Raw genomic sequence first — 22,652 nt, forward strand, 5'->3', positions numbered from 1 at the left:
TAAATAGTAATATATATCACTGTTGATGTCATGATTAAAAAAAATTTCAAAAATTTAATTTAGATTTTGAGTGCATTTACCTTTTTGGCTTAATCATTGGACGTATCTCTGCTCTCTTTGTTTGTCTAAGCAACGCCAGACAGAGACCAAATCAAACTCTCCAATCGCTACAGTTCTTCTTCCATTGGGCCCGGTCGCATTTTGGGCTCACCGTTGGGTCCGAACCACTATTGCCAACCGGAGCGACAATCTTATCCTTGTTTTGCCGCTTGCGGTTGCGGGTACCAGAAGCAACACGGGCCTGCACCTCAACGGTCAAGATCTGAGTTTCTTGTTTATAATAATATGGGAGAATATCACAAATGACCCACATGTTCGACACTTTGGTCACTGACTTTTCAAATATATCACTTTAGTCACTCAAGTTTAATTTCATCATTCAGTTTAATACATAAGTTAACTTTACCGTCAAAGTCAGGTAATAACACATCATTTTGAGGGCATTTTCGTCAAAATGATAATGCTCAAGAGTTTCTCTTCCCTATGCTTCTTCTAGTAGACTTCTGCTCAACGCCTCAACCCTTCTGGTCTTCATCTTGAGCTAGATGTAATATTTTTGTTCTCCTTGATGGCTTGATCACCTGCTCTTTAGTCTTTGGGTTTCTATCAATGGAGGTTTCTCAGTTTAAATGTCCGATCCATAATCTCAATTCTCAAAATCTGTCAGAAAAGCATACTCGAACCATCCCCATACCTCGAGCTCGGCAACATTGAATCTGAAGCCCAGAAAATCTGGATTCGGATTGAGAAAATCTGATAATCTTTGGGTCTCTCTCAATTTCAACTTTGGCTTCCTGGTAATTGGTTAAGGGAGGGAATCGTTTTCATTGATTCCAGTCCTCATCATTCATTCTCTATTTGGGTGTAATTATGATTAAATCTTTACATGCTATTGGGATCTGATTTGTCAAAAGGGATGAATAACTCTTATGATTCGATTTATAGCGAGGTGTTTCTGGATTAAGATCGGATTTAACTCCATGTCGAGAATCAATTTTAGCAATTTTGCAAATAGTGTTCATTGAAAGGAAATCCAAATATTCTAACCATGGGTCAGATCTTCAAGCTCAAGCATTCTTCATGTATCGTGAAGAAATCTGGAAATCTGATGTATGATTTTTTTTTGTTTGGTCTGAACATTTGTTCAAAAAAAAAAATGAAGAAGTTTTTTTTGGGTGATTTGACCAGAATACCCTCAATATTAACAGTCTGTAACAGAAGATTTAACGGCAATGACTAAAGTGATTGACGGAACTAAACTTTAGTGACTAAAGTGATATATTTGAAAAGTCAGTGACCAAAGTGTCGAACATGTCAAACTTCAGTGACCATTTGTGATATTCTCCCTAATAATATAGCGTGTGTTTCTTGTTCGCACGAATATTATTATGCTACATTTTTCTTCTCAAGTACTACAAGAAAGCAAGATTAAGCGGATTAACTAGATTGGTCGGAGCACAAACACATGAAATATACTACCTGATGAAAAAATAAAGAAATTTTAGAAACTTGATACAGGATCCAAACCCTACTTTCTTGCCTCGAGAAAATCCTAAGGGCCTGACTTTTCTGTTATGAGAAATCGTCCTCATCCGGCGACGCCCAGATGCCCGGGCTGGCCTCTGGCCTCACTACCGTCATGGGGTCTGCTGCCGGACGGGTATTGCTGGCTACTGCTCATGGGGTCCGTCAGAGGGGGTGTTGCTCAAGGATTGTTAGATGGTTTCGGTTGGGCTAGTGCGAGGCGGTGGTTGTGCTAACAGGACTGGCGATTGATCCCTGATGACGGTTTCTTAGTCGGCAGCACCACGGGTCTGAATTGATGGCAGTGTGAGGTGCGAGGACCTGGATCGGGGTTGGTTTTTTCCATGGTGGCGTGGGTCGTGGCAATTTGGGTCTCGGGCGGTGAGAGATCGTGGCTGTGTGGATTGAGGCGGCGCGGGTCATGTGGCGTGCGCAGCCCATCCTCACTATTACGTGCGACGGGGATGGAGATGGAGCAGGTGGACTATACCAGACCAAGCTGATGGGCCTTGTGTGGACTCTCTTTGGTGGTTGCCCTGACGGGGGTTTTTGGCCCTAGTCCATTAATTATGTTTTAGTATAGTCTTTTTACTCTTTTATAATAATTTTCTTTTAGGAAACTATTGCATGTTATGTGCACTCTATGTATTTCTAGAGCCTCTAGAATAGTACTAAAGGATGATCCCCCATTATATCTACGTACATGAATGTCTAGTGAGTGTGTCTATTTCTACGTACCACTGCAGGTACTACCACTATCTTCTTGTCTGTCTGTAGATGGCAGTGGAAGTGTATGTAACAGTGAGTTCTGACTTTAGATAAATATATTAACACTCGCCCTATGAGTTTGGGTTTGATTCAAAAAAAAAAATTTTGAAGAAATAAAGAAAAGTCGTGAGTCAATCTTTTCCAAATAACAAAAACAAATTGGTACTAATTTATGGAGATGCAGTATTCAATGGATGTATGTGGAGAAGAATTGTATGATCTATTTTTAGAGTATGAGATTAAACATTGATAGTACGTGGAAAATTAGTGCTTGGGATAACATGACGTTCATCCTCAACCTAAATACGAAAATCAAAAAACAATAACATAGTTCGCGTCTTAAAAGTGCATTGTCTAATAATTGTGGTGCTAAAAGTTTTAGGAATGATTTTAGTCACGAAATAGACTGAAATAGAGGCAGCCCAACTTGTTTGAAGAAAACTCTTCAAAGTGAAATCCTCGAGGTAAGATAGAATCTTCTCAAGACAGATCTAAGTGAGGTAAATCTCCTCAAGGTCAATCCAAGTAAGGTGGAATCTCCTCGAGTCTGATGAGGTAAATCCACTCAAGGTCAATCAAAAGGAAGGTGGAATCTTTTCAAGGCAGATCCAAGGGAGGTAAAATCATGTTTTAATCAAGATACGGTCCAATTTATTTGGGGAGCACTAAGAAGTTCAGATCCCCTCAAGAAGAAATCCTCTCGAAATGGATTTAGATAAGGCGAAACTAATCATCGAAATTAGTCAGCTTAACTCAATTCGTAATAATCAGGAAGCACTCCCCCCACGTTGTCATGAGAGTGGCACGTTATAGATCCACTAATGCATGACTTGCAGACCAAGCGCACTACTATACGTACTAGTTGAGATACTCGCTCAAACTCGCCTATATTTACTTGGTGAAGTGAAACATTTGGGGAAAGCAATCAGTTCCATCTACGCCAACCATAGCTCAAACTATTACTGACTTAAGCATCATGGTATCTTTTGTAGGTATTCTCTCTCTTTTCCAAACTCAACTTGTCAAAACACCAATCTAAATTCAGAGGACGTGAAGAAAGGCATAAAAACATCGACCGCAAAACTTTCACACTCACTTCAGTCAAAAGAAATAAGTGAGGAGATCTTTTGCTAATGTCTTTGCTTATTCTCAAAAAAAAAAAAAAAAAGAGGTGTGCAAAAGCCTAACTAAAATAGTCCACTTTTGGCCCAAAAGCTCGTACTATATCTTTGATCCAAGTATAAGAGCAACAAATTTCTCAATGTATTTCCTCTTCATCTATCGGTGACTCATGTCATCTTTTCTTCTGTAATTAAGGGACATTTAAATTAAATGATGGATAATACGTAATGAGATGGTCGGGATAATTTTATTTGTCTCTTTATTATTTTTCATTATAATTATATCCGATGATAATCGGACATCGTTGAATAGGAAATTAAATAAGGGAAAATGACTCGATTGTTTTACCTTATTACAAGTTCGAGGTAACCACGTGGTGTGGTGTGCTGGTCGAGCGGCCTAGTCTGGAACCCTCAAGTCTAGCGTTCGATTCTCAGCTTCATCCCGTGGCCAGCAGATTTGAGGGACCTTTGTTTGTTAACACGAGGGTTCGTGCGTCTGCGGTGCAGTGATTAGTCTGGCAAAGCTGGAATACACTGCATGAGGGTGCGTGTGTGGTTCTATTGACGTATTCCCCCTAAAAAAAAAAGTTCGAGGTTATGGATTAAAACCAAAAATAGATATACCTCTAATGGTCCAAATCCATTAGATTACTAATCATAAATTTGGAAAAATAGAAATCTTTTGGAATCCAAATCCCAAAATTATTCCGTACCTCCAAACCAAATCTTCATTACGCCTAATCACGAAAAAAGTCAACGCAAGCCAATTGGGCGGCGCCGCGTGTTCAATACCAAGACCTCAAGCAAGCTCACGGCTCTTTTGTACTATTTGCTTCTCTGACTGTTTCTTTTTTTTTTTTTTTTTTTTTGAAAGGCTGACTGTTTCAATTCAACTACTATTCTCACAGTCGCAGTCCCACTTTTCAATCTGACAATTATGCCCTTCTACGAATAGAAAACCGGAAAGCACGTGATGACATGGAATTTCCAATAAAGGATAAAGCTTATTTTCTCAAGTCTCAAACATTGTTAGCATAAGGTCTTAAATTTGAATTTTCCTTCTTAATTATGAAAATTAAAAACAGTGAAGTTCATCTACTGGGAATGTCAATAACTAATTACTGATGGAACATATATCACAAATGTATAATGTCTTTTGTTTATTTTTTTATTTTATTTTATCAAAAAAGGTCAGCCCATTATATAAATTCTGCAAGCAATACAAAAACGAAACACCCCTATGGGGTCGACAAAAAGAATCGTTCCTTATAGCACCCTAAGACTCCTATTCTAAACAAGAACAAGAACCCAGTACACCCACCTTTTAGAAAGTCCACGCGCCATTATTTCTAACAAAACCCTAGAAACTCCGAAACAGGAATAAAAAACCCTCAGAGCTACTGGTTTTTGCAACCAAGATCAAAAATTAAATAAAATTAGGAGTAGAGGATGACGTATCATCATCCACTCCATCTTCATTCATCAGAGCAGCCCAAATTGAGAATCCTCAATCAAACATAGCCCAGCAAGAGACCCATACAGCACACAGGAAGTCCACCGTCCAAAAGCAAGCCCAAAGACTCCAACCATGAGCAGGAGTCCACTCCAGGCCCAACAGTCTTAGAGCCCAGAAACAAAGCCTAGCATTCCTAGCGACCAAACAGCCGCCACCCTCAGCGAGACCACCACCACCACTGTCGCCACAGCCTTTCCCGTTGTCGCCGTCCAGCATAGGAGAAAGATCACCGTCACAGTCTAACTGCAGCCCAGCTGCAATCTTTGCCTCCAAAGGGGAACCTGGTTCACCACCGATCACGTCGTCCTCAGCCACCATAAAAATCAAACAATCCCATCTGATCGGATCTGAGCCTAAGCCGGCCTGAACAACCCAGTCATCACCGAGTCCCTGTCCCACATCACCTAACCCAAACACAACGGCAACGAAAGGCCCTGCACTGCCTACCGCCGACGAGGTTGAAGGCAATGAAACTCGCGCCATCTCAGCCAAGATGGTTGCCTTCAGAATATCTTATCCATCCAGAAGACAAAACTGATCCAAACATAGATTAAAGGGACGTCGAAGCCAAGCACCGACGTCACCAAGGAAGGGAGAAGAAAGAGAGACGTCGCCACCCTTCCAAATCCAAGGTGCAGAGCCACAACGTGGCTGAGAAACCTCTATGCCGAGAGTCAGAAAATTTGCAGTGCTGCCGCCGCTGCCACTCAAGGCTGGTTGCGACCGTAGGGTTTTTCTCTAGAGAGAAGAGAGCGTCATTTTTTTACTATCAAATTGTAGATGAATTGCTATTATGTCTTTTGTATATTTAAACATGTGATGTAGGGCAGGTGGAAAAAGAAAGTCAAAAATGTGCAAAATTTTTTGTTTTTTTGTTAAAACAGTTTATTCAATAAAATACTTGTGTCTAAACTAACTTTGTCCTCTTTGTCTAAATTCTCTATTATTTGCATGTATCTAGACATTCAGCAATATAGTTTCATTTCATGGTAGAACATTCGTCTATATTCAGCAATATAGTTTCATGATAGAACATTCGTCTATTAGATAAACCTTTAAATCAATTCTACAAACACATATAAATAGGAGATCGTTAACTCATTAAATTATACCCAAAAAAATGTTAACTTCACCATCAATTTGTTCAATAATATAATGATCTTCATTTTTCTTTGATTTTTGTATAAACAATCTTAAAAATTGATTAAAAAATTCATAAATATAAAACTACAATTCAAAATATTGACAAATAAGAGAAAGTTTGGATGAGTTTATCCCAATTCCACTAAGGCTACGTTTGGTTCGCGGAAAGTAAGCATCAGAACAGGAAACTTGTTCCTTTCCTGCGTTTGGGATGCAAAAGGAAATGAAATCATTTCCTGAAGGAAGGGAAAATAAGAGGGAAAGTGGTTTATTCCAAACCTCAAATAAATCACTTTCCCTCATTCTTTCATTGCATTTATTACTCACAACATATTATTTTATTACATTATTTACAAACTTTTTAACAACTTTCCTGATAACTTTCCTTACGTTACCAAACATTGGAATTGAAAGTTGTTGGGAAATTTCATTTCCCTCTCTATGGGAAAGACAAATGAATTATTTTCCTTTCCGTGAACCAAACGAGGCCTAAAGTGAAAGTAAAAGATACTAAATCTTGTTAATTTACAAAAGATGGTAGACTCTTGAATCTTGAGCAGAGGAGACAAATATCAGTGTTGAAAAATTCTAAATCCCATCTTCAAGATGACAAATGTCCCTCACCAAATGAAAAGTGACAAAGTGTCTGCTGATTAAAACTAAACTCACAAAGTAAGCAACATGTCAATTTATAGCACCCAAAAAAAAAAGTCCAAAAGGAATCCATTGTCCAAGTCTTTGGTTCATACTTTAAACACACTTATATAATCCTACTTATTTATAATCATAAATATCCCATCCTCATCCCCATTCAAACTTCAAAGCGTTGACTAATAAAAATCTTTCTAAGACATAAATACAAATCACTAATTGATTGGCTCTCAATATAAAGAGTAACATGGTAACAAGTATGTTTATCTGGTCACCAATTAAACAAGAAAATCATGCTCAGCCACTCTTGAATATAAATCTAATGGTTATTTTTAAGTTGAGTTGTTTTGTTTTCAATTGATGAATTTACATCTAAGAGTGTGATTGAACATGTTTATTTAATCAGCTACTGACCAAGTAAACACCACTAAAGTCTTTAAAAAAGTGTCTACAAGGACAACATTTACAAACACACACCAAAAGTGGTAGGCGGGACTTGACAATTCCTTTTCCCTCCTCCGGGTTATGATTTCACACCAGCACAAATCATCGCTATGATTTTTTTTACCAAAAAAAAAAAAAAAATAGATGACAAAAATCACTGCTCAATTTTGGATTCCGTACTCAAATGAATTTCGTTTCGGAGTCAAAATTCCCACGAGATTTCCGTTACTCTTTTCTAAACGCGTCATTTCCTTATTTTTCCTTACCAAACCAAATCAGTCATAAAGAAAATTCCTCTCTCTATCATTTTTGTATTTCAGTCAAACACAACCATATTTTGTACATACTCTCTCTCTCTCTCTCTCTCTCCATCGACTTTGTCCTTATAATCCTGCTAACCTCAATCCTCTGCTACTTTTTTTTTTTCGGCTAAAGAAATTCAATTCATTTGGCTCTGACTGACTTGGAATTCTCCCTGCAAATAAGGTAAATGCTTCTGATATTGGTCCATAATTCCGGTTTGGTTTGTTTTTGTTGCTGAGAATCTGAAAGAAATTGTGGTTTTCCGGTCTGAATTCCGTGGAATTTAGCTGAATTGCTGAACTTCAGAGTTGAATTAGTTGGGGGAGCAACGATGGGGGCGGTTTGCTCGGCTGGGTTTAGTGATGAAGGTGCTAAGAATTTGGGGTTTTCCGGGAAGCTCAAGTCGAGTGTGAATAAGATGAAAGATAATTTTTCATTCTCCGATGATATTGACGCCCTGAGAACGCCGCACAAGTACGATTCCGGCGAGCTGCGATCGTCGTTTTCGAGCGAGTTGAAGCCGTCAACTCCTGCTCGGAATGGAGCCGCCAAGGTAATTCAGTCAAAAGTCAAATTTACTACCTGGAATATGTACCAGATTGTTCTCTTGTTATTTGTATCAAAATTGGAATTTATATGAATTTTTTTTTTTGTTGAATTGTAGATGTATTTGCTTAGAATTCTCGGATATTGTTGCGGCATTATTGGTTTAATGTTGTGTTTTCTTTTGTAGATTTCACAGAGGAACTCATTTATAGGCAGAGCTGGAACTGCAGGCCTGGAGAAGGCAGTAGGAGTTTTGGATACACTAGGCAGCAGTGTGTCGAATTTGCAAAGCAATAGCGGATTTCTTACTGGGGGTTCTAGAGGCAATAGAATATCTATACTATCATTTGAAGTAGCTAATACAATCGCCAAGGGCGCAAACTTGTTGCAATCACTTTCCGAAAAGAATATCCAGTTCCTCAAGGGAGAGGTTCTGCATTCTCAAGGTGTACAAAACTTGGTGTCCAAAGATATGAGGGAGTTGCTAAGTATTGCTGCTGCTGACAAAAGGTTTTACTCTCATGAGAGAATAGTGTGAGTGTGTTTGTCGCAATTTGTTGCCTTTTAGTAGCTCTAAACTTTTGCTTCTTGGGGATCTGTAGGGAAGAACTTGATCTTTTCTCACGGGAAGTAATTAGGTTTGGCAACCAGTGTAAAGACCCACAATGGCATAACCTGAGTCGATATTTCTCAAGGTGGGTTTGATTTTTAGACTATTTGGTAGAATGTATATACGAATTGATGCTAACTTTAATATATGGTTTATGAAATTGATATTCAGATTAGATTCTGATGATCCAAGTCACAAACAGCTAAGATCAGAAGCCGAAATGACAATGCAGGAATTGACCACTCTTGGTCAGCATACTTCTGTAAGTAGTATATCTACATTTATCAACATTGTGCAGTGAAATGTGATGTACTGGTGAAGTAATTAACTAATGATTGAGAATGTCAAGAATTTGCATCTAGTTGTAGTTTTTTATCTGTCTATGCTTAAGTAACACTAGATATTAGTTCTTTCATACCATATAACTCCAACTTGGAGAAGCTAATTTTTTTCAATGTTTGTAGGAATTATACCATGAGTTGAGTGCTTTGGACAGATTTGAACAAGATTACAAGAGAAAGCTCGAGGAAGCTAAGGCCTTGCATCTCCCTCTTAGAGGTTAGACTTGGGAAATTTCTTGTCTATCCTTTTTTTTTAGAGTGTAGTACAGTTTAGATTCAAAATTTGCTAATTCATAATATCCTAGCAACTTCTGGATATTCTGATTCTTCTATCTTTCTTTTTTCCCCTTTTTTCCCATTTATACAATGTGCTACTGCAGAGACATGCCTTTTTAAACAGCATTACTTATATATGTCATGCTTCACTGATTCTACCCTTTCTTTTGCTGGGCTTATCCACTTATTCTACCTAATTGTTGATATGGTTAATACTGCCAGAATCAAGCAGCCAATGTTTCTCTCTCGCTTTCTCATGTTATATTATGCTTTTGTGGACCTATGTTCCCCATTAGAATTGTTTACACTCAATTTTTTTAGCGATCTTCAACTTCCTCTTTTACATGACAAAGTGCATTATTTGGTTGAGTACTTTAATTTCTTTTTCTTGAATGCTCTCTGTACATGGCAGTGCATGATAAATTTCTGCTTGACACCTACAAAACCACATGAAGGCAGCACATATTAACAGGGTGTTATCTTTGTAATTGTAGGAGAAAGTCTGACAATGTTACAAAGTGAATTAAAACAACAAAGAAAGCTTGTGAGGACCTTGAAAAAGAAGTCTCTTTGGGCCAAAAATTTAGATGAGGTACTATTGTGAACCATTTCTGAAATTTCTTTAAGAAATAGCACCGATGGAAAAATCTATCTTTTTCAAGGGAAGGCATAGATCTATCAATTGTTTGAAGTAATGCTTGCTTATATACATCAAGGAATTGAAATATATTGCTGACAGTACTCAGTATTTGCCTTCGACAGGCCAGAATAAAATTCAGTTTGATTACTTTTACTCATTGTTATCAAATTATATTGCTCTTTGCAGATAGTGGAGAAACTTGTAGATATTGTTGCTTATACCCTGCCTTCGACAGGCCAGAATAAAATTCAGTTTGATTACTTTTACTCATTGTTATCAAATTATATTGCTCTTTGCAGATAGTGGAGAAACTTGTAGATATTGTTGCTTATACCCATCAAGCAATCTTGGAAGCATTTGGTGATAATGGTATGAGCAACATCTGACACGGATAGAAATTTGTCACTGGATGTACCTGAGTATTCGTGCTTTGTTCTTCACAAGAGTTTTTTTCATCCTTTTGAAAGGAACTAATTCATCTCTCAATAAATCACATGCTTAGTTGCTCTATGGTTGTAAATGAAAGTTGTGAGTTTTGGTGGTACCATATCTGCAGTTTCATCAAGTGCACCCCAGAAATGTGCTATTTTATACGTTGATAATTAGATTTTGTATACTGGTCAGTGGAAGTTGTGAGTTTCATCTAGTGAACCCCCCAAAATATGCCATTTGGGGTCCTGACACTGTGGAGGCTATATTTTTTAGATTAAAAGAGCTGTAGTGCACACTGTACAAGTTAGGAAGTAAAAGATTGCAGCGTGTAGGACTTCATTGATGGCCCTACGGGTTACACAGTCTAGTCAGTGTCTTTGGTGGGTGCTTGGAGTTTTCAATTCTTGACTGTTGCTCATAACTTGACAGGTGTAACTCTTGTGAAAGGGGAGAAGGGTAAAAATCCTCAAAGACTAGGCGCAGCTGGTCTTGCATTACACTATGCCAATATGATAAACCAGATAGATAACATTGTAAGCGTTTGTTTATATTTAGGGTTTCCTATGATTCTTTGTCTCCTATAGTTTGTGTGAACTTACAAAATGAAATTTCTTTTTGTATGCAATGGTAATTTTAATAGGCGTCTCGACCAACCTCTCTTCCCCCAAATACAAGGGACAACTTATATCATGGGTTGCCAGATAGTGTTAAGAAAGCTTTACGATCCCGATTGCAAATTCTTGATGCCAAGGAAGAGGTATTACACTGCATATTATAGAGATTGGTTCATTCCCTGTTAATTTATTTTCATCAACGTATACTTATTATCTACAGCATCTCAATTATCTCTCCTTTATTTTGATTTTTTTATAAGACTGTCTCTCCTTTATTTGATTATTTTCATATTATGTTTTCTGCAGCTCATGGTTTCTCAGGTCAAAGCTGAAATGGAAAAGACTCTCCACTGGCTTGTTCCTGTTGCCTCAAATACGAACAAGTAATTTGAAGCTGTTGGCTTGTTTTCAGTATTTTGATGAGTAATTATGTTTATCTTACATTAAGTAATGTCTTCTTCTTTTTCTTGTGCAGAGCTCATCAAGGTTTTGGGTGGGTGGGAGAATGGGCAAACTCTGGGTCAGTCAAGCCGCTCACTTTCTCTGAATTTCATTTAGATGGACAAGATGCATCATTTTATATCAATGTACATGATTATTTATTTATTTTTACTGAAAAGATTTCTGATGTTAGCTTTCCCATTTGACAGTACTGAGTTTGGGAAAAATACATCCTCGGAAAGCAACTTGATCCGCCTCCAGACACTCTATCACGCAGATAAGCAAAAGACAGATGCTTACATCCTTGAATTAGTGACGTGGCTTCACCAGCTAATCAACCTTGTAAGACATTGTGATCATGGTTTGAAGCCCTTGCCTGTACGGTCTCCAACTCGTAGGGGACTGGACTTGCACTCCAAGATGCAGCGAATGCAATCCATGGATTATAGTACAAACAAGACCCGAAGAATACAGCTTTCAGAAGAAGATCGAAATTTGCTGGATGACGTTATTGGGAGGATGAAAAGGGTTCCTGGAATTAGTAAGAGTCAGGAATTTGCTATGTCCAAGAAGAGAGGAACTAAAGCTTGGGCTTTGAGCAAGAGCACTGGAAGCTCCCCGCCGAGGGAACTAAATGCAAGGGGAAACTTAGATCAGCCAAAGGCTAATCCCTTGGATGTCATTGATGGGTTAGGTTAGGTTCAATATATAGAGAGAGTTTCTTTCAAACTTAGCTTCCCATTTTTCTCCACAATCCTATGTCCGGTATTCAAGTCACTATTCGTGTATATATTTTTTCAGGTGAGTTATTGGTTTATTGTGTATATACAACCCCTTATACGGTGGTACCCTTATTTACACAAGTATTGGGAATTAGTTTGTTACTGATAAGAGCATTTTAATAGCTGCGAAGGGTGTTTAGCAAAGCTGCCAACAATCCCTTATGAACTTCAGGTTTATCGCACTTTTGTGCTGAAATTTTGAGAAATTTATGTTCTTCAGGTTTATCGAAACATCCGGCAAGTTTGTGCTGAAATAATGAGAAATTTTTCATAGTTTAACCGCTGATTACAAACGTTGAATTGTTTCATGGATTCTCCTTGCCAGAGACTGTGAACTTGGTAATTCCTCAATTTTCATTTAAATTTTTCTTCATCCAAACACACGTTAAGAATAACTAAATATACACGTCATTCCGGCAGGGGGTAACTACCAAACTAAATAAAGTTGTTGAGACTTGAGACGGTATGAATAAAGAGATGAAACAGCAGCATTCAGAAGCATACTCTCAGTTAACCAATATAGTTTTGATAAAAACACAACAAGAGCAACACCCAAAAGTATTATCTGGACCTTGCGTTTTGAATGAAGGGCCAATTCTGATTAAATAACCCCCAAACAAAAAGGAAATTTGTCACAAAAAATGCCAGCCACGGTTTGATACACCTTCAACCAAGCCAGAAACAAGAGTAACAGACCAATCTTACCTACAGTGAGAAACTTATTAGAATGATTTTGTTGACAAGGAAAAGAAACTCATTTCATCAACTTCTATGCCCAAGACTATTCTGACTGGGATTTGACAATGAAATTCTGCCGACTGATGGGGTTCATGACAACGGGAGGTCCTGCAGTGCGAGGCCAGGCCTGGAATTTCTTGTCAGTTTCTTCCCACCATCCCTTGTTTGAAACAGTTCCGGGAGTGGTACCTGTTTATCAAGTCAAGACTGTTAGATCTGAATAGAAATTATACCATGAAAAATCATCAAACTCCTCCATCAAAATTTACCTCCAAATATCTTTCTGTCAGAAATAATGGTGTCACAAACATATGCAACTCCAAAGGTTGCCACGAGAGATCCTATGATGTACTTTCCCGCCATTTTTCAACTGCAACAACCAAGAACATCAAGATATGCAATAACGAAAAGAAGAAACGCTAAAGCAAAAAGCCAGTTTTTCAAAATATATTGTGATTTTTATAGTTCAATAAAATAAACAGTGACATAATGGAGAACGGATTTTTATGACAAACTGATTTAAAGTCATATTCAAAGCTACAAAGGTGAGGCTAGAAAGAACAAAACCAAGGTTATATTAGAGGTTTGCAGCAGCACATGAAGAGCAAAAGAACGATTTGCATAACTATTATATTAACAGCTCCATAACTAATTTCGAAATCTTCTTATATAAATTCTGGACAGATTAGTTGACTCAATTGAGGATCACCTAATCCGACCAGGCTTCTATTTTCATATGCCCGTCAGTAGAATTCGAATGGTCGCATTACAAGCAAGCCTGTGGTTAGACTATGTGGGATTCACATACTGCTGAGCTGTCCCTTACTCTACATTTTCTTATTACTCCCAACAGATTAACACCAATAGAAAGTAGAAACAGACATTTCTGTGCAGGCCATTTTAAGAGGAATGGGATTCTAGAAACAGGGTTTTTTTTATTAACAACCAATTGCAATCCAGAAGGGTCAGGATCCCACCCATCACACCAAACCCATGTTTACTATTAGACATTTTCAAAGCCATGAAACTCTTACTACATAAGTATTGGTTAATTATCCGGCTGTCGAGAAATTCATAAGTTAAAAAAAAAAAAAAAAAATCATATTAATTTCTAGGGTTCCTCAGCAGTCAAACGAGATTTCAAAATTGAATTAAAAATTGGGAGAAACAGATCCAAGGATATTGAATTGTAAATGAAGCTGAAACAGCGAAACAAGATCACAAATATAACAAACCCCTGTCAAAAAATCCACACGAATCAAAATAACGAATCGATTAGACGATTTTGCCACACGAAAGAAAAGATGGAGGATTTAGGTAAGTTACCTGATTGACGATGTGAGCGCAGAAGGGCGAAAAGGCCAAGGAGGAAAGGAAGGGAAGGTTTCTTTGGGGATGAATGTGTCCGAGTGAGAAGAGAGGCAAGTTCACATACCACGTGTCGCGTGAGCGAGTGGAAGAATAGTCAGTAATTCTGTAACGAGCAGTGTTTTTCTCTGCGATCAAATGAACAATTTAAATACAACAAGAAGTCTATTTCGAGTTGAATACTTGAATTCACGACCTCTCACTTACAAAAAAAAAAAAAAAACTGATACCACTAGACTAAATAGTACTGGACCGAGCAATGTTTTTAAAATTCGTGTAGGTGGGAATGTAAGAATTGTTGAAATTCTAGAAACGGGATACAAGTTGGTTGTTTTTTGTTTTTTTTTTTTCCTCCAATTTGTAAAAAGGTAAAGGGTAAAATAGGATTATGAAATATTCACAAATAAAGAGAGGTCTAAATGCCAATATGAGATACATGAAAATACTCAAAATAGAACCACCCTATTTTTTTTGTGAATAATGGTAATTCCATTGATAATAGCGCATGCCAAGAAGGTCATTACATACCCACCCACTGACACATAATAATGACCAGAACAAGGCTTCGTGGAGGAGCCACAATGGCACATATGATAGACCAACTATATTTGAACTTATCGCTCACTATAAAAGCGAGCCTATAAGCTATGAAAACAACATAGTGAATAAACAAGCCAAACCACACTCGGTAGGTTCCTAATACAAGAAACTTATTGTAATTAGACAAAAGCTAAAAACATAGGATTGGGCCAAGAGCCTAAACCCTAGCCCAAATTAGAAGCTACTGGACTAGGGTAAACTCCAGCCCAGAAACTCAAAGCCCAAGTAGAGGACAGTCATCGAACAAAGGTCCACCAAAGGCCCAACAGCCTGATCAGGACCAGTCCACCTGCACCAGCCGCCCTATCGTACTAACCAGCCAAGCCACTCTCCGTCCGCCGCAGCTTGCACCGCCACAATCCACGCCCCACGATCACGCCGCCTGCGACGCAAAATCGATCCACGCCGCCGGATCACAACCGCTTAGGACCCCGATCCAGGACCACACGCCGCACCCCGCCATCGAGCCAGACTCGTGGCGCCGCCATCCAGGTTTGATCACTAGATCAGTTAGCACAACCACCACCGTTCACCATCCCAGCCAGAAACAGTCCGACAAGCCCCGAGCAAACACCTCATTCGATGGCTCCCCCAGAGCAATAGGTATTCAATACCCGTCCGGCAGCCGACCTCATGACGACGGCGAGGCCCAAGGGCCAGCCCGCGCGTCCGAGCGCCGCCGGACGAGAATGACTTCGCAGATCGGAGGACCGGTCTTTTGGGTTATCTCGAGCCTCTCATAGAACCACCCTATTATTATTGGAGGCACAATATTTAGTCCCTCGGAATCAAGCCATATAAGCTCAATTGATTTCATACTTATTTTTAATATTTCTAAATTATATCAGTATTAAACTATTAATTAACCAATAAGGCCAACGCCAGAAAATACCGGGTCAAGTCCATCTGTGATCGGTCAAAGTCTGCAATTATCTCATCTTGAAATGCACGGTACTACCTGATCAAAAAAAAAAAATGCACGGTTCCTAAACCGGTAAACCCTAAACCCCTTCATCGTTATTAATTTGCATAGAAATTAGGGTTTGACCCTGTTTAAACAATAGGAAGAGTACTTTATATGGAGCACGATCCCAATTATTCTTGCTTCAAAATTGCACAATGAAGAACTATCGTGCTCCAAAATGATTGAAAAATATTATTATTATTTTCTTTCATTCCAACCAAAATATCATTTCCCTAATTTTGAAAGGGTTTGACTCCCTGTTCTCTTATTCAGAATGAGCAACGACATCAGCGCCTCCGATCTCGGCTCTTGTGGTACTCTCCCTCTCTCTGTCTGTATGAATTTGTTTGAGATACGATGATTTTGGTTTTCACGTTCTTCTTTCGACTTCTTTTGCATAAGTTGGGAATGGAGATGATCAACCAGGTCTTAATCCAAACAAGGTGAGTAGCCTTTAATGTAGAATCGCTGTAAATCTGTATGTAATTAGGATTTTATTTAATTAGGATATCCTGTAATTATGGAAAGATTGTTTCCTATTAGAGTTAGACTACTCCTTTGTACTTGTATATATACCCTCATTGTGGGATGAATAGATTTATCGAATTAACCCTGAATTGAAGTATTCTTTTCTACTTGGTATCAGAGCAGGTTCAATCCTTTGAACTTGCGCTGCATCCTTTGAATCTTGAATCCTGAATCCCGAAGAACACCACAAACCGCTGCGTACCACCACCGTTGAAATCAAACCATCCTGAATTTCAAACCACCATCACCCTACCTTTTTTCGAAGAAAAAAAAAAAAACAAACTTTTTTTTTTCAAAAACATTCATATCCATCTTGAAACCATTGAAAATCCAATCCTGCGAAAATCATGAATTCCTCAATGATGCAATCAGAGAAACAGGCTATGGGGCATTCAGTGACTACCGAATTTTCTGTTATGGCTCAACGCAAACAGGGTCCTCCAGGCTTCTCAGGACCTTCTCCACACCGTCCTCTAGGTAAACCAAATCCATATGCAAACAAAAGGTGCATTATCTGTGGGGAATTAGGTCATAGCAAGGAGCGGTGCTATGAAGTGATTGGTTACCCTGATTGGTGGGACTTCACCAAGAAACCGCGAAAGAATCTGGGCAAGGCCGCTGTTGCTACTACAGAGAAAGTTTACCTAGACAATGCCTCTGCTAATGTAGCACAGTCAGGTATGAAGGGTAAGGTTACTTTTAATAGTACATGGATAATTGATACAGGTGCATCTGACCATATGACCAATGACCCAAGTCTTGTGAAAAACCTTAGACGTTCCCCTCAAGCCGTTGTCACTACTGCTGATGGTACTCCAACTCCGGTCACCGGAGAAGGTTCTTTTTCTTTATCTGATACCTTAACCCTTGAATCTGTCTTCCCTTCAGGGGGAGAGAGGTTGTGAAGGGAATCCTCGTTCTATTATTGATTTTGATGTCTTTGAAGACTTGGAAAATTTGGAGGATACATTTGAGGGTAGAAATTTGGAAACAGAAAATGCAGTTGCCGAACAGAGCATTGTGAATTCCGAAATAGACAATGCGACTGCCGAACGAAGTGTTGCGAATACCGAAATAGAAAATGCGACTGCCGAACAGAGTGTTGTGAATTCCGAAACAGAAAATGTAACTGCCCAACAGAGTGTTGTGAACTCCGAGACAGAAGAGACGACTTTTCTGGATAGTTTGAATCAAAATCAAGACGTATCTGAAGCTCACACACAAGATATTCCCCCTTCTGCATCACCAACTGAAGATCCCGGTCAGAATGATCCTCCTCAGGTACCCCTAAACTTTAATGAATCTTCTGGGTTAGAAAGTGTCGAACCTAGGAAATCACAAAGGGTTACCAAGGGAATTCCTAAGAAACAATATGAACCAGGTATCAAAGCCAAAGCTAAATACCCTATAGCTAATTTTATGTCTAACCATAGGATTTCTGGGTCACATGTACTTGTTGTTGATCAATTATCTACTGTATCTATTCCTAGTAACGTGCAGGATGCATTGACGGATCCAAAATGGACAAAGGCGATGAATGAAGAATTGGAAGCTCTTCAAAAGAATGCAACATGGGAACTAGTACCTATGCCGGTTGGAAAGAAGACTGTAGGGTGTCGTTGGGTATTTACTGTGAAGCTTAATGCAGATGGAACTATTAGTAGATACAAGGCGAGGTTGGTTGCCAAAGGATATACACAACGCTATGGGATTGATTATGAGGAGACTTTTGCACCTGTGGCAAAGATTAATACTATCCGGATTCTAATCTCACTTGCAGCAAACAAAGATTGGCCCTTGCACCAGTTTGATGTGAAGAATGCGTTTCTTAATGGGAATTTGGAGGAAGAAGTGTACATGGATGTGCCCCCAGGTGTTAAGAATTACCCAAGTGACGTTGGCAAGGTGTGTAAATTGAAGAAGTCTTTGTATGGCCTGAAGCAGTCTCCAAGAGCTTGGTTTGGAAGATTTTCAAAGTCCATGAAAGCCTTTGGGTACAGACAGAGCAATTCTGACCATACCTTGTTTATCAAACGCAAGAATGGTAAGATTACAGCTCTTATTGTGTATGTTGATGACATGATTGTTACAGGGGATGATCCGAAAGAGATGAATGAATTGCAAAAGTATCTGTCAAAGGAGTTTGAAATGAAGGATCTGGGACAACTGAAGTACTTTCTGGGTATTGAAGTTGCAAGGTCTAAGAAGGGGATTTTGCTTTCACAAAGGAAGTATGTCCTTGATTTACTTGCTGAAACAGGGATGCTGGACTGTAGACCAATGGAGACACCCATTGAGATGAATCACAGACTTGCTATTTATCCTGATCAAGTTCCAACTGACAAAGGGAGGTATCAACGTCTTGTAGGAAGGTTGATTTATCTTTCACATACTAGACCTGATATTGCTTATGCTGTGAGTGTTGTTAGTCAATTTATGCATTGTCCTAGTGAAGAGCATATGGATGCAGTCTTTCGTATTTTGAAGTACTTGAAGATGGCGCCAGGTAAAGGGTTACTGTTTCAGAAAAAAGATGAATTGGAAGTTGTTGGGTACACAGATGCAGATTGGGCTGGTGATAAAACTGACAGACGTTCTACATCTGGGTACTTCACTTTTGTTGGAGGGAACCTTGTCACTTGGCGTAGCAAAAAGCAGAAAGTTGTTGCCAGATCAAGTGCAGAAGCTGAGTTCCGAGGTATGGCACATGGAGTCTGTGAAATGTTGTGGATTCGTAATGTCTTGAAAGACCTGGGTTACAAGCTTAAAAAGCCTATGGATTTGCATTGTGATAATACAGCTGCCATTGAGATTGCACATAATCCAGTTCAGCATGATAGAACAAAGCATGTGGAGGTTGACCGTCATTTTATTAAAGAAAATCTTGACAGAAAGGTTATTCGCTTTCCATTTGTAAACTCAGAGGAACAATTAGCTGATGTTCTTACTAAAGGAGTGTCCAGGAAGGTATTTGACAGCTCAGTTGACAAGTTGGGCATGATAGACATCTATGCACCAACTTGAGGGGGAGTGTAGAATCGCTGTAAATCTGTATGTAATTAGGATTTTATTTAATTAGGATATCCTGTAATTATGGAAAGATTGTTTCCTATTAGAGTTAGACTACTCCTTTGTACTTGTATATATACCCTCATTGTGGGATGAATAGATTTATCGAATTAACCCTGAATTGAAGTATTCTTTTCTACTTTTAAGGCTTTAACTGTAAAATAAGTAAAGTACCCCTTTGTTCTATTTTGTTTATTGATATTATATTTCTAATTAGTTTATGCGTGTAGCACAATGAACTCCACTGGATCTCACCGGAGACCCGAAAGCGAATTCAATACCTTATACAGATACATGTATTACTCTTCAAGTTTGTAGTTTTTTTGTTGTGTGTTCTTTACTAGTCATGAATATTGAAACTCCAGAGATTAGTTCTATGATGTACACCGCAAATAGTACCTTAATTAATTCTGATTCTAGAGCTCTAATACTCCGGAACATTATATTACTATTATAATAATATATGAAAGTAGCTTATTATTTCGAATGAAATACCTTGAGGCTAGCTAACTCAACTTGCAGAAGGACCATGATGAATTAAAGGCACAGTTTTACAAGGATCGCAGAGCGCTTGAAGCTAAATATGAGGAACTCTATCAGCCTCTGTACGACAAGGTGAAGGAATTGTGTCCTAAAACAATCATTTTGATGTAATTATTATTGTAATTATTATTAATCAAAAGGGCAAGTTTATTGTTCATTGCTTATATTTAATATTTGATTGAACAAGGTCCAAGGAATATGAGTTAAAGAGAAAGTAATCTAAAGAGTTAGATGTGTGAGACCTTTACTCTTTCACACTCTTATCCTAAAAGGTTCCTAGTCATAGGATTATCACTTGGACATTGATAATCCGGAAAGACTAGCACATACTATGTATGCTCAATATGGAGGATGATATGTCTCTTGTCATTTGTGTAGAGACACTAATACAAGTATGTGGGTGCTCTTAACTTAAAGAGTACACTGAACGCGATCATTAGAGTTCTTGTATGGAGTCTTACTTACATGTCAAACTTGAACTCTAAATTGCAATAATACAAATTAGTCCTTTGACCTGAGACACCATAGTTGTCTTATGAGTGAATGGATTATCTCTTGATGATGCAATAATATTGTGTCCCTTAATGGATATAATAGATGCATTCATTGGTATAATCAATTCGGTCATGGAGACATGTGAGTGTACAACAAAGAATCTCTATCCTTAAGTAAATAAGGTGTATGTTCAAAGATGTGATTCAATGAGTCTTTGGCCAAAGCATTGAATGAGATTTAAAAAGGAGTTTTTAATCACATTCTAGGAATCACATAAGAATGAAAATCACATTAGGGGATTGACATATCAATTCCATACCCCGATGATGTGATTTAGAACATCGTGTTAGAGAAGGACCGTATTGTATTGTAATTCCAATTGAATAGGTTCTTTGTCATTCTACATTAACTAGGGTAGTCATGATATGTTGCAAGACGTCACTCATGACTTGTGAAGTCCCCGAGGATTAATAAACATTTATTATCCTAATAACAAGGGAGAATCAAAAATGGAGTTTTTGATTCGTAAACAAAATAGAATGGTTTCTATAAACTTCACTGCCTTGTTAATTAGAACCTAAGAGATCGCACACCATATAAGTGGATCCTTGAGATTGTATATGAAGAAGATTAAACAAGAGTTGGTTATGACCAAATAATTAATTAGATTTATTATTTGGACATAATTAGGTTTTTCGGGTAAAACCGAACCTATTGGGCCTAAACGATTGTTGGGGCTTTTCGTGTGGACTTGGGCTTCACTAAATGAGATTTAAATGAAAGCCCAAGACACATTTTTAGTGCCCAATAAGAAGTATGGACCAGCCAAAATATTGGCTTTATGAAAGTCAATATTTTCTTTTAGTAATTGGAGTTATTTCCTATTATATAAAAGTGAAAGCATGGACATAATAATAAGTGTGTCTCCACACTATTATTTTCAGATTAGAGAGAGAGAGAGAGAAAGAGTTCTTTCTTGGTCCATTACAAAATTAAAGGAAAGAAGAACACTTGCATAATTTCTTCTTTTCTTTCATCTTTCTTCATCTCTTGATTCACTTGGTGAAGATCCTTAGAGGCCATATCCTTTTGTGGCTTTACTTGTTACATCAAAGAGAAGATTACAAGCACAAGAAGGAGTTCTTAATCCAAGGTGCTTCAAGGTGGAGGAAACACACACAAGGAGAGATCAAGGAGAGGAACTTTGGTGGTTCACTTGGATCGGATTAAAATCACGCTCCAAGGGTGAGTAGAACATAAACTCCCTCTTTGTTCTTCCTTACTATGCATGCTATGTTTATATACATATCACAATAAGCCAAGATCATGGGTTAAAGGAATTGATTTTATGTTTAGTTAGTAGTTTAATGGTTAAACTAATTCCGCACTAATTAAAAAGTTTTGAAATCCATCCATTCCTTCAATTGGTATCAGAGCCATTGGCTTAATTTTGATATGTTATAAACATGGCTAAGTATGTTGGTTGATGTGATTTTCTTAAGCTTAGAGTAATATGTAATTTAGATCATAAAATTTGCTTTATCATAAAAGTTATGAAGCATGTGATGTAAGGTAGATTTTATGATAGCTAGAAAAAGTTTTCTGGAAATTACATGTAAGAAGTGGTTTAAGTTTTATGAAACTTTGATGCATATGAGATATGTATTAAGGGATTCTATATGTTTCTTAATTAAGGTGTTAATCTTAGAAACATGTTAGATTATATATGCTTTAGGGTATGCATGATTTTTGGCTTCAAAGATGAAGTAAACAAGTGTTCAATGGAAGAACACAAAGCTGAAATTTTATTTCCAGCTTTGGAACATGTCTAATCTAGTTATGAACTAGCTAATTTTTCATGGTGTTTGTTTTTCACTTTTGATCCATAAATTCATGAATTCAAATTTACCTAATAGTTAATGATGACATAAAATCATTTCCATGTTTCCCTCACCAAAAGGTTGGTAGAGTTAGTCATCTTTACTATTAGTTTCTCTAAATTACTCACCAAAAGTTGGAATGAGATAAAAGACATGTCTCCCTAAATTATGAGATAAAAGACATGTCTCCCTAAATCACTCACCAAAGGTTGGTGAATCATGATGTAAAACATCATCCCTTAAATCACTCAC

General features: G+C 38.0%; 2 protein-coding genes across 2 annotated transcripts; one reads left to right on the top strand and one right to left on the bottom strand.

The window, feature by feature from the left end:
• Positions 1-7,537: 7,537 nt before the first annotated feature.
• Positions 7,538-12,329, top strand: LOC133736629 (protein PSK SIMULATOR 2). Its single transcript, XM_062164180.1, has 13 exons — positions 7,538-7,716; positions 7,821-8,086; positions 8,267-8,589; positions 8,682-8,774; positions 8,861-8,951; positions 9,154-9,247; positions 9,801-9,898; positions 10,246-10,315; positions 10,808-10,911; positions 11,019-11,135; positions 11,299-11,375; positions 11,468-11,512; positions 11,643-12,329. The coding sequence occupies exons 2-13, from the start codon at positions 7,865-7,867 to the stop codon at positions 12,130-12,132; spliced, it is 1,824 nt and encodes a 607-aa protein (XP_062020164.1). The 5' UTR covers positions 7,538-7,716; positions 7,821-7,864; the 3' UTR covers positions 12,133-12,329.
• A 352-nt stretch (positions 12,330-12,681) lies between these two features.
• On the bottom strand, positions 12,682-14,437 carry LOC133736630 (uncharacterized). Its single transcript, XM_062164181.1, has 3 exons — positions 14,280-14,437; positions 13,223-13,323; positions 12,682-13,142 (listed from the first exon to the last, which is right to left on the bottom strand). The coding sequence occupies exons 2-3, from the start codon at positions 13,314-13,316 to the stop codon at positions 12,997-12,999; spliced, it is 240 nt and encodes a 79-aa protein (XP_062020165.1). The 5' UTR covers positions 13,317-13,323; positions 14,280-14,437; the 3' UTR covers positions 12,682-12,996.
• Positions 14,438-22,652: the final 8,215 nt, after the last annotated feature.

This window comes from Rosa rugosa, chromosome 3 (assembly GCF_958449725.1).
Source record: "Rosa rugosa chromosome 3, drRosRugo1.1, whole genome shotgun sequence".
Classification (NCBI taxonomy): Eukaryota; Viridiplantae; Streptophyta; class Magnoliopsida; order Rosales; family Rosaceae; genus Rosa; species Rosa rugosa.

What these genes read in the sequence shown, in the direction of transcription:
- LOC133736629 (XM_062164180.1), top strand. Translation starts at nt 7,865, where the DNA reads ATGGGGGCGGTTTGCTCGGCTGGGTTTAGTGATGAAGGTGCTAAGAAT. An exon ending in GGAAGCATTTGGTGATAATG is followed by an intron (nt 10,316 to 10,807) that starts GTATGAGCAACA and finishes ATAACTTGACAG; the next exon opens with GTGTAACTCTTGTGAAAGGG. An exon ending in TTCTTGATGCCAAGGAAGAG is followed by an intron (nt 11,136 to 11,298) that starts GTATTACACTGC and finishes TGTTTTCTGCAG; the next exon opens with CTCATGGTTTCTCAGGTCAA.
- LOC133736630 (XM_062164181.1), bottom strand. Translation starts at nt 13,316, where the DNA reads ATGGCGGGAAAGTACATCATAGGATCTCTCGTGGCAACCTTTGGAGTT. An exon ending in TGACAGAAAGATATTTGGAG is followed by an intron (nt 13,143 to 13,222) that starts GTAAATTTTGAT and finishes CTTGATAAACAG; the next exon opens with GTACCACTCCCGGAACTGTT.